This window comes from Molossus molossus, unplaced genomic scaffold, assembly GCF_014108415.1.
Source record: "Molossus molossus isolate mMolMol1 unplaced genomic scaffold, mMolMol1.p scaffold_m16_p_5, whole genome shotgun sequence".
Taxonomy (NCBI): Eukaryota; Metazoa; Chordata; class Mammalia; order Chiroptera; family Molossidae; genus Molossus; species Molossus molossus.
Genome location: NW_023425388.1, coordinates 836,739 through 848,171, shown reverse-complemented (window position 1 = coordinate 848,171; position 11,433 = coordinate 836,739). Strand labels below are relative to the sequence as shown.

At 54.3% G+C, this 11,433-nt stretch overlaps 2 protein-coding genes across 2 annotated transcripts; both read right to left on the bottom strand.

The window, feature by feature from the left end:
• Positions 1 to 431: 431 nt before the first annotated feature.
• LOC118617595 (keratin-associated protein 13-1-like) lies at positions 432 to 848 on the bottom strand. Its single transcript, XM_036243567.1, has one exon. It carries the CDS (start codon positions 846 to 848, stop codon positions 432 to 434), a length of 417 nt encoding a protein of 138 aa, XP_036099460.1.
• Positions 849 to 8,294: 7,446 nt separating this feature from the next.
• On the bottom strand, positions 8,295 to 8,750 carry LOC118617593 (keratin-associated protein 13-1-like). The gene has a single exon (XM_036243565.1). It carries the CDS (start codon positions 8,748 to 8,750, stop codon positions 8,295 to 8,297), a length of 456 nt encoding a protein of 151 aa, XP_036099458.1.
• Positions 8,751 to 11,433: the final 2,683 nt, after the last annotated feature.

Sequence of the window (11,433 nt, the reverse complement as noted above, 5' to 3'; positions counted from 1 at the left end):
AAGCCCACGGATCTAAGAAAACAGAAAGAAACGTTTTCCAAGCGACAGCAGCTGGAGGGAGGACCAGCAGCCCTCACCACACAGGGCACGCGGACAAAAACAGAATGCCTTCTTCCCCGAGAGAGACACGTTTATTCGAGACACCGTATGCATTGGAAACACAGCCATGGAAGGACCGCTGGGGGGGTCAGAGAAACAGCTTAGGAGGAAACAGCGGAAGTGGTTCCGAGCCTCGGCACAGGGGAGAATCCGGTCCATCTCCGACGTCTGGGTGGAGAAGGTCAGGCAGGGTCCTCTGTCCGCAGCGAGCCAGGGGCTTCCAGGAGGCACAGCGGACCTGGGACGCGGACCGTCAGCAACGGCAGGGATGGGTCGGGATGTGCGCTCAGTTCCACGCATGGCGGAGGTCCCCGCGAGACACCTGAGGGCCTTCAGTAAGTTGGTCCAAAATAGCGGGAGCTGCAGGCGGGCTGGTAGCAAGCCGACTGGTAGCTCCGGGAGGAGAAGGAGCTGGGGCGGCCGAAGCTGGACCCGTAGCCCGCAGACGGGCCTCGGCTGCCTCCGTAGCCAAAATGCTCCAGGCCGGAACCGCCACAGGCCGCCGGGTGGCTCATCTGGCAGGGGCTGTAGAACGTGCCGGTCCTGGGGCCATAGCAGGGCGCCGGGCAGCTGGCGGGCTCGTAGCAGGCCTCCTGGTGGCCCCCGCAGAGGCCGGGGCCGCGCTGGCTGGTGCCCGGAGAGTAGACCACGTTGCCCGGGCCGAACGCGTCGCAGGCGGAGCTGGGGTGGCGCAGGTAGCCCCGGAGGGAGCGGGCGGACAGGCCCCCGGAGCTGAGGTGGTAGGACATGCTGCGGAGCGGGGTTCAGCGGAGCTGCAGGAGGAGCCTGGTGCTGCCCCGGGTGGGGACCCTTTATACCCTGGCCCGTGGGTGCGCGGCCGCGTTAACGAGGATTCTCAGCGCGGCTGCCGTCAGAAGGAAGCACAGTCACCTTCAAAGGCCTTCTTTACGAACACAGACGTCTCGTGAAAGAGTTTCATTAGCTCTTCAAAGCCGCTGCCTGGGAGGGCACACGCGCGCATTCATCTGGCTCCGCGGCGGGCGGGGGCGTCCCCGTAATTGTGCCTGTAACACCCGGTGCTGTCGCTGCCCTTTGGATGCTCCTATTGAACGGACGTAATGAAGCTTTTGTTGTGTTTAAGGCTCTGAAAGGACTTTGTAGTCTGAATGGGGCGTTCACCTCGGTCCAGTTTAGCAACCCAGATCGAGAACAGAAAAAAAAAATCCTCAGTGTTGGTTTCATCACCCAAGTCTGTGCACCTTCAAGGGAAAGAAGCCAGGGGTGACCCTCACGGTGGGCGTGCTCAGAGAGTGTCCAGCACATGGGGTTCTCTGTTCTCAGAGCACCCCGGCCACTCTGTGTGCGTGGCTTTATTTCTAATTTTATTGTGATTATTATTTTTGGCAATTAAAGTTTACATCCAATATACTTTATATGAGTTTCGGGTGTACAGCATAGGGTTAGACAGTCATAGACTTTACAGAGTGGCCCCCCGATACCTCCTGCGCCCGCTTGGCACCGCACCTAGTTATTATACTACTACTGACGTATTCCCTGTGCTGCACCTCACATCCCTGAGACCCTTCTGTCCCTACGATCTGTCCTTCTCAGCCCCTGCACCTCTCTCCCGGCCTGCACCCCTTCCCCTCCGGCGACTGTCATCTGTTCTCTGTGTCTGTGAGTCTGTATCTATTTTGTTTGTTTATCTAATTTGCTCTTTAGATTCCAAGTGGAATCATATGGTATTTGTCTTTCTCTGACTGACCTATTTTACTTAGCATAATGTCCTCTGGGTCCATCCATGCTGTTGCAAATGGTAAGATTTCCTTCTTTTTTGTGGCTACGTAATAGTCCATTGTATATACATATATGTATGACAGCTTTTTAAAAAAATAATTTTTAAATTGACTTTTAGAGAGGAAGGGAGAGGGAGAGAGAGATAGAAACATTGATGGGAGAAAACTTCGATTGGCTGCCTCCTGCATGCGCCCCACTTGGGGTTTGGCCCCCAACCTGGGCCTGTGCCCTGACTGGGAATCGAGCTGATGACCTCTTGGTGCAGGGTCGATGCTCAACCACTGAGCCGCACCAGCCGGGCGTACCACAGCTTTTTTATTGACTTGTTTATTGATGGACCCTTGGGTTGCTTCTGTGTCTTGGCTGTTGTAAATAATGCTGCAATGAACATAGGGGTGCAAATATCTTTTTGAATTTGTGTTTCTGAGTCTTCAGATATATACCCAGAAGTGGAATTGTTCAGCCATAGATAGTTCTATTTAAAATTTTGACTTGAGACTAAAGGGGCTACTATTCACAAGAGGGCTTTGAAAATTACATTGTAAAATTACTTAAGTGAAGGAATAATTGTTCTAAAGTTGATTTGCTTCTTTTTTTTTTAATCCTCACCCTAGAATATTTTTTTTTTCTATTTATCTTCAGATAGAGTAGGAGGGAGAGAGAGGGAGAAACATCGATGTGAGAGGGACCCATCGACGGGCTGCACAACCCCCCCAGGGCCAGGGATGAACCACACCTGAGGTCCATGCCCTTGACCAGAGTCGAACCCGCAACTCTTTGGTCCGAGGGCCGACACTCCAACTGTTGAGCCACACTGGCCAGGGCTGACTTGCTTCTTGATAGACATCATCAATGAATTAAAGTGTCAAAAATTCCCCATCTCCATACATTTGAAGTAAACATTTGGTCGTGTTGATGCTACTGAGGACAAAACAGTGAGCACGACACACGGAAAGTAGCCTTTTCTCCTCACAGGGTGGACGTTTTATTAACAGAAGGTAAAGAAATTCAAGAAATTAGAAACATCTGCCCCGTGGACTTGACAGAAAGGCCAAGTGTCTGAAGAATTGATAGTCACAAATGACCTTTATAAACGGCCACGGGACGGGCACCGAATGAACGACGATGTGAAGTGGAGAATCCAGGCCTGTGGCACCTCCGACGTGGTTCCCGGATAGAGTTGCATACACTCTGCTTGGCGGGCTGGGGTCCCAAACGCGTTCCCTAGACTCTCCCGAAGCTCATCGCTCACTGTACAGACAAGTGCAGGGCGGGGAGTGGTTTCCACGCATCGGCCTGTGGGACGGACAAGCCCTTAAGACGCCCATCGTCCATAACTGACACGGTGGTCAGGGGCCATCGGCTGGGGCTCACTCCATGAAGGGCTGAGGGCACTGGGTGGAAGTTCTAAGGGGAAACTTGGCAAAAAATATAAAAGCCTCTCCTTTTGCCGGTGATGAGACTCACCTCGAGGGCGCTGTGGTCATGAGATCCGCTCTGGAGAGGGCCGGAGCCCGTGCCAAATGCTCTTTCAGATTGCAGACTGATAGCCGGGACATTTTTAAGCAGACAAATTGGCCTTCAATCATGTATCATTTATTAGTTAGCAGAGTTTATCCTGCCTATAAAATAAACAATTCCTATTTATTAGGCTTCTTCACGACGCAGAGCAAAAGGCATATTCTAGCAGGTTCCAAACCTCCGTTTTATGTGTCCATAAAATAGCGAACATCAAAACATCCATATAAACACTGAGCTCACCTACATGGAATTTGCTTCAGTGCCATCCTTATACGATCTATTTCTGTGGAATAATCCTGTGAGGTCAGATATTAAGGGGTAGTGAACATTCTTGTCTCAACAAAAGGGAGGCCTTGTGCCCAGATGCGTTTGCTGAGAGCGAGGGGAAGGATTTTCTGGGGAAGGATTTTCTGTCAGATGGAGACATCAAGCAGCACAGAGCCCCAGCCCGGAACCCTTCTCTGTGTCTCTTCTCAGCATCGGTCTTGCTCACTCTGCCACACAGAGCAGGACAGCAGGTCCTGCAACAGGAGAAGTAGGACCATTACCTAAGAAATTGTGTGATACTTGCCAGAAGCCCCCGAAAACAATTCAAGTCGAAGTGACGTGCGTTGCTCTCCAAAGCAAAGAGAGCATCTCCGTGAGATGGCTCCTTCGGCCCTGGACGTCAAGGCAATGAGCTCACACACCCTCCTTAGAAGGAGGACACCATCCAGAGTCTGGGGGACCCTCTCAGGGGTGGCCCCCGCCTCGGATGAGAGACGGAGATACACTGGGCGCTCTTCCTCTCGTTTCTGCGCTCGGTTTCAATGCTCCTTCAGCACCTTCGATGAATAGCCTTTGGCATTCCAAAATCGCACTTTATAAAGCAATTTATAATACTTAACCCCTACCACAGCCGACGCAGAAAGAAGAGCTAAGATGGACGTTCGTTGGTCTGCATAGCATTTTAAGCTTGAGCACAGGAAATGAGGCAGGGTCTCAGCTCGTATCTCACCAAAGCAGTTCAGACCGAGATCTCATTGCACAAAGTGCCCTGGGTCTTGCCTACCCCGTCGCTCCTCCTGGGGACCCCGTTCCCTCGGGCGACCTCGACACTTCCAGGCCACCGTCAGTGCTCGCGTTTGTTTAACAGAAACGAGCGTGCACAGACCAGTCAGCAGCTGCGCTCCCGGGTGGCAGCCGTTCTGACAGACGGTGACACACACGGCGATTATTTCCAATCCAGCCGGCTTCCCGGGCGGACCCCTGCACCGCCAGAGCGCTTCTGCGTGACCTTCTGGGTGACCTTCGGGGCGGGAGAGGGCTCAGCCTTGAACGTTCAACGCCGACACCCGGCTTCCCAGGCGCACGCATGGCTGCCCTTCCCAGGTGTACAACCGCACCCCCCGCGTGTGGCCAGGTGGTCTCGGTGCAGCCGAAGCAGAAGGGACTGGCGCCGGTTTTATGGGCTGTGGGATGACACACCCAGTGGGAAGGGAGTATAAAGGCCCTAGTCCAGGAGGTGACCCGCCAGCATGTCCCACAGCTGCTGTTCTGGAACCTTCTCCTCCTGCTCCCGTGGCAGCTGCCTGCGCTCCCCGGGCCCCTCCTGGGGCTCTTCCTACCCCAGCAGCCTGGTCCTCAGCCCTGACCTGGGCTCCCCCAGGCCCTGCCAGCGGGGCTCCTCTCTCCGCAGGGGCCAGAGGACGTGCTGGGAGCCCCCCCACTGCCGGACGTCCTGCTGTGGCCCCAGCACCCCCAGGCTCTGCAGTCCCTGCTGGACGACGCCCCGGGGGCTCTGGGCTGTGGGTCTGGTTTCCAATCCGTAGGCTGGGGGGAAGGGGGGGTCAGTGCTCTCTCAGCTGGAGACCCAGCTGTTCCTGGCCAACCGGCTGCTCCTCCGGAAGCTGCCCGTCACTTCTCGCCGACCGGCCTGGGCGTCTGGCTCGCACCACTTCTAGGTTTGAACACAACCCTCTCCTGTCCTATTCTTAGCTCGCTAACCTGACCTTTACGGTGACCGAATGGACTCAGCATGACTTGAACCCCAGGGAGTGAGTGTATCGGCTGAAGGCAGAGGCTCAGCTGCTCCCTGTGGGTAGGCGGATATACAATGTTGCAGATTTCTTTCTAAATATCTCGCCTATTTCTTTTCCGTAGTACATTTGCTTAACGGTTTACAACCTGAGAACATGTTGTAAGTTTAAATAAAAATGCTGGGTGACACTCACAGATTGGCGTGAAGATTATTTGCTTACTGTGCTCAAAACTTCTTATAAATCATCTGGGTGGATATTCCCGTAGCTTACATTTATCATTTAAAAATTTTTTCCTTTAAACAGTGAAAATGGTCCAGTGTCTGGAAGAAATGACTTTATCTTTTATGTTTACTACACTCCTTAATAACGTCATATGACAACATCTAGAATCACATTTTAAAGATACTAATGACCTAATGTGGCCTTTGTTCTGTGGGGAGGTAGAAATTATTATTTTATTTATTTTGTAATCCTCACCCGAGGACATTTTTTCATTTACCTTCAGATAGTGGGAGGGAGAGAGAGAGAAAGAGAGAAAGAAACATCGATGTGAGAGAGACACACTGACGGGCTGCCTCCCACACGACCCTGACCGGGGCCAAGGACCGAACTGCAACCGAGGTACGTGCCCTTGACCAGAATCGAACCCACAACTCTTTGGTCTTCAGGCCGACACTCTAACCGCTGAGCCAAACTGGCCAGGGCATGAAACTTTGTTATTTTTATATAAAATAATTACACATTGTAAGGAATATGAAATGGACTGAAGGACATAATTTTGGAAGAAAAATCACTCATAAAATATATCCTAAAACCTCGAGAGGTTGGAGAGAGGATGGCCAGGGACCCCAGCCTACCGCCCGATCCAAATCCCAGCCCCCTGGTGAAATGGCAACACGTCCTGACATCTGTCACCACGGAGGCACGACTCGCTCCGGACACTCAGCTGGAGTCTGAGGTGTCCTAACCTGCGCTAGTTTCCTAGGTGTTTAGTTCACAGTGTTGTTTGGGGAAACAAGAACCGAAAACCGACGCACACATTCTCGGCAGAGAGTTCAGCGGCGGATCTGGTCTGCGGAGACCCTGGGACCCGCAGCCGCGCCCCAACGTCCGTGGAAAGTCGAGGAGGTGGGAGAGCCCGGACTCCGGCTGCACAGGGACTTCCGTACATTAAGAAAGGAAAGGGACTCAGGAAACCAGAACCAAAGGCAGATTCCACGAGACCTGTGGTTTCTAAACTTTAGCAAGTTCCAAACCCTTCTGGACTGTGCGTTCCCTCCTGTCGGGAGCCGTCTGTGGGATATCACGCTCGTCTTTCTCCCAGGGAGGTTTGAGCATGAAAAAGAGGGGGTACCTGATGCCCACGGCTCCGTTCCACCGCAGGCTCTCGCCTGTGACCCCGGGCACAGCCGTGGAGAACAATGTCCTGCCGCCTCGGTGACCTCTGCACAGAAGGCTTCTTCCCCACACGTCACTCCCTTCACCTTCCACTTGGGCTGCTCAGAGGTCACAGTGGACACAGAAGGAGCCTGCGGCTGTGAACCCTGGTGACCTAAACACACACCTGAGACAACATTCAACCCACAGGACACGGAGCCAGTGGACAAATGGTTCTCCTGGTCACCAGGTCTGGGGGAGCAGAATTCCAAGAGTTGGTCTGGGACCCCTAAAAGGCCCTGAAGGAATGTCCACTTTGAAACCAACTTCAAAATATGCCCTTTGTCTGGCCGGTGTGGCTCCGTGGTGGAGCGTCGACCCTGCACCAAGAGGTCACGGGTCTGATTCCCAGTCAGGGCACGTGCCCAGGTTGTGGGTTCAGTCCCCAGTGGGGGGCGTGCAGGAGGCAGCCGATCAATGTTCTCTCTCACCAATGTTTCCATCTCTCTCCTCCCTTCCTCTCTCTCTAAAATCAATAAAAAAAATTTTAAAGGCATTTTATGAGGTTTTCCTACTCAATGGATAAAATTTCCATGGTTTCTGCCAAATAAACTGTCTGCACCCAGATTCGTGACCTCCGCTCCGGCGGGGTGGAGGGGGCGCCCAGACTGAGGCGAGTGGACGTAATGTCACCGCGGCTCCGTGTGCGGCTCCCGTCTCGGCTGAGCCTGGGGAAGCATCGGGGGGTTGCCCACCGTCTTTACTCAGCTCCTCCCGCCTGAGGTCCTGGGGGATCTCCCCACACAGGGACAGAGACGGGGCACAGGAAACCCCGTGGGGGGGCAGGGCCCGCGGCCTGTACGTGGACCAGCGAGGAGCGTGGCGGGAGGTCTGTCCTCAGATACGCGACTCAGCTAAGCTTCTGTCTGTATAAAGTCACGTCACACGTGTGTCATGTTCTTGTCGTCTGCACGTCTGGTTCATGTACCGATTTCCCGTTTTCACTTGTCAGCAGAAACGCATGCCTCCCCCCCCCCCCCCCCGTCTCCGGCACTGACACTGAGAAATGCGCACGGTGGCCCCGAAAACGTCCACCTCTCCTGGGGAGCATTGTCAACAGGACAGGGTTCACTCAAACCTGTCAAACTCTGTTGTGCTCACAACCAGTTTCAAAGACATTTCCATCTTCACTGAACTCTCCCAGATCCCTGAACGCAAAAACGGGAGGCAACAGAGTAGCAATAAGAAGAATGATACATTTGGAAGCCGGATTACATACATTTATTAGATTAAAACTCATTTTCAGTTGCTCTTCGATGGAAACTCAGCAGCGTATATTTTGACGACAGTACAGATCGTAGGAATTAGTTTCGGGTTATCCTGCATCGCAGGGTCTGTCGAAGGTGGTGATGCTGGGTTACGGGTAAAGCGACGGTGGTGACCGGGGCCAGGAAAACAAAGGCTGTGCTGAGTGGACTTTGACCTCAACGCTGGAAAGAATCCGGACCTTTCACAGGCTCACCAGTAGCAGCCGGATCCAGAGGGTCGTCGTCGGAAACACCATGACTGGCGGCTCCTGGGGGCCGAGTAGGTTGGACAGTAGAACCCGGACCCAGAGCTCTGGGAGGGGAGCCCACAGACTCTGTACCCCAGGGGTCTGGAGTCCCGGGACCCACAGCCCAGGGAGCAGCTGCTGAGCCCACAGTCCAGAGCCCCCGGGGGCGTCGTCCAGCAGGGACTGCAGAGCCTGGGGGTGCTGGGGTCACAGCAGGACGTCCGGCAGCGGGGGGGCTCCCAGCAGGTCCTCTGGCCCCTGCAGAGAGAGGAGCCCCGCTGGCAGGGCCTGGGGGAGCCCAGGTCAGGGCTGAGGACCAGGTTGCTGGGGTAGGAAGAGCCCCAGGAGGGGCCCGGGGAGCACAGGCAGCTGCCACGGGAGCGGGAGGAGAAGGTTCCAGAACAGCTGCTGTGGGACATGCTGGCGGGAGACGGGGTCCAGCGGAGGGACAGGGGCAAGCGTCTGGGTTTGACGGTCGCTCTGGGCTGAGGGTTTATATCCTCCCAGCAGCGGGCGGGGCGCGCGAGGGGATCTGGCTGCTGCACTGGATTTGCTGGTTCTCAGGAGTGTGACTCGACAATCCCGTAAATGCGGTCACGTGTGAGTGGTTCTGCACGGCTTGCATCTATGAATGCCGCGATCGTGTCGAGACAACCCAGGTCCTCCAACTGCCGTGTCAGAGACGCTGTGACTGGTCTACACGAATGCACACCATCGTGACCAGGACGGCATCTCCGCGGCTGCTGGTGGGCGTGGAGGACGAGGCGACGTCGACTGTCTTCCGGTACAGTGGACCAGCGTCCGACGGGATGGGGCCTCCTGAGGATCTTGACCTCACTAATTCCCGGTCTCGGCCGGCCGGCGGAGGTCATCGTCAGGGCAGCAAGAGGAAGCCGCACGGGGCAGGGAGCCTGTCTGATGGATTCAACACCGGGACACCACCCTTCCAAAAGCTTTCCGCCTGCAGTCGTACCTCTGACATCCTCTTGATGCTGCTCAGAGTACAGAGCTTCATCTACGGCAGAATGAATTCATTTTGGAGACCAATGTACAGTATGGTGACCGGAGTCAAGGACACGACTACTCCCACCCTGCAGACCGGGACCCTGCCGGGAGAGGTGGCCTGGAGCGTCCCCACCACGCGCACACAGAACTGTGACCGTGGGGATGGCGCATGGCGGAGTCGTTGGATGTGGTCATCTTCTCACAATCCACACCTACATCAAAACATCACGTGGTGCACCTGAAATGTGCACAACTTGTATTTGCCATTTGAACTTAAAGTAAAATATTCTTGAAGATAAAACTTAAGAGTTTGCCCTGGCCGGTCTGGCTCAGCAGTTACAGCGTCGGCCCACAGACCAAGGAGTCATGGGTTTGATTCCTGTTGGGGACACGTACCTCCGTTGCAGTTTGTCCCCCACCCTGGTCAGGGTTGTGGGGGAGGTGACCAGTCCATGTGTCTCTTTCACACATTGATGTCTCTCTCTCTCTTCCTCCCTTCTCCCTCCCACTGTATCTGAAGATAAATGGAAAAATATCCTCAAGTGAGGATTAAAAGCATAAAATAAAAAAACTTAGGAGTTAAATGAGGAGCACGCATTTATGAGACAAAGCTGGGGAATTTGGTAAGTGTGTCCTCAGTGACTCCAGCACCCTGGTCCCAGGGCCTCTGAAAAGCTGTACCCATCTCTCCCTTTGCCCAACGTCAAACTCCATCTACACTAAGTTCACATACTTTTACGAAGGGCATATAAATGCCCCAACCTTGCACCAAATGAAGCCCTGAGACTATATTGTTTATTCTATATAACAAAGGCCCATCATTTTTCTCTTGTAACCGGGCTATTTATCGACAAGTAAGACGGACACGTTTCACATAAAAAGTTCTCCCCCGGGCTGCGCCCCCGGGGTGGTGGCTGTTTTGGTGGCTCGGTGCCGTCACCGGGCTGTGAACGAAGTGGTTCTGATATCTGAGCTTCTTTCCAGAGGACCCTCGTCCAGTTAAAGTGGCCACTTCGACAGCCACCTCCTGCTCTTCTCCGAATGACCAGCGAACGTGTCGCTGACCTGCTGGGGCGATGATCTCACTGATCACCCCGGCAGAGGCTCAAGAACCAAAGCGAGCCCGCTCACAGGTTCCCTTCAGTCGCCGAGGTTCGTTAGCAGCCACAGGACAGGTTTCCGATTCTCTCCCGCTCGGATGAGAAGACCTGGAATCCTGCGTCGTAAAGAAGACTTTATGGGGCGACGTCCGCATGGCTGCTCGTCTTCGAGATGCAGTGACACGGACGCACACTTCTCGGTGATACGTTCTCGGTGTTTTCCCTGGGGATCTTCCTATTAAAGTTTTATAAGGTGGAGGAACAGTAAAGGTTTCTCAATAAACATGTTAATGAGGCATCCAGGTGCGTGTTTTCCTGAGCTACCAGCAACAGTGGCTGAGAACACGGAGTCAGATGCAGGCTGGTTGTTTGGGAGGTGACCCTAATCCATCTCTGAGGCACAGGGAGTGAGGAAGGCACTGCAGGGTGTGGCTGTGCTGGTCCCCATGGTGGGAACTGGAGCCCTGCAGAGGGAAGCAACAGGTCCTTAGAGTGTATGAGTGTCCCTAGTAACCAGCCTTCAGAGGGTACCCATCATTATGTCCCCCGGGACACAGGCAGGGTATTGACAGAATGGGGTGTGGCTCAGGAAAGTCAAAATAGGAGGAATGTGGAAAGAATACCATGAGGTTGGGTGATGAGACGAGAAAAGGGAAATGCTAGGAAACCTCCCTGTGAGGCTAAGTCTCATTGTAGCGGGGGTCAGCCACCTTGTAGTGAGGGTCAGCCACACTGTAGCGGGGGTCAGCCACACTGTAGCGGGGGTCAGCCACACTGTAGTGAGGGTCAGCCACACTGTAGCGGGGGTCAGATACACTGTAGCAAGCATCAGCCACACTGTAGCGGGGGTCAGACACACTGTAGCGGGGGTCAGACACACTGTAGCAAGCGTCAGCCACACTGTAGCGGGGGTCAGCCACACTGTAGCGAGGGTCAGACACACTGTAGCGAGGGTCAGACACACTGTAGCGAGGGTCAGCCACACTGTAGCGGGGGT

Coding starts and splice junctions, on each gene's coding strand:
- LOC118617595 (XM_036243567.1), bottom strand. CDS start 848: ATGTCCTACCACCTCAGCTCCGGGGGCCTGTCCGCCCGCTCCCTCCGG.
- LOC118617593 (XM_036243565.1), bottom strand. CDS start 8,750: ATGTCCCACAGCAGCTGTTCTGGAACCTTCTCCTCCCGCTCCCGTGGC.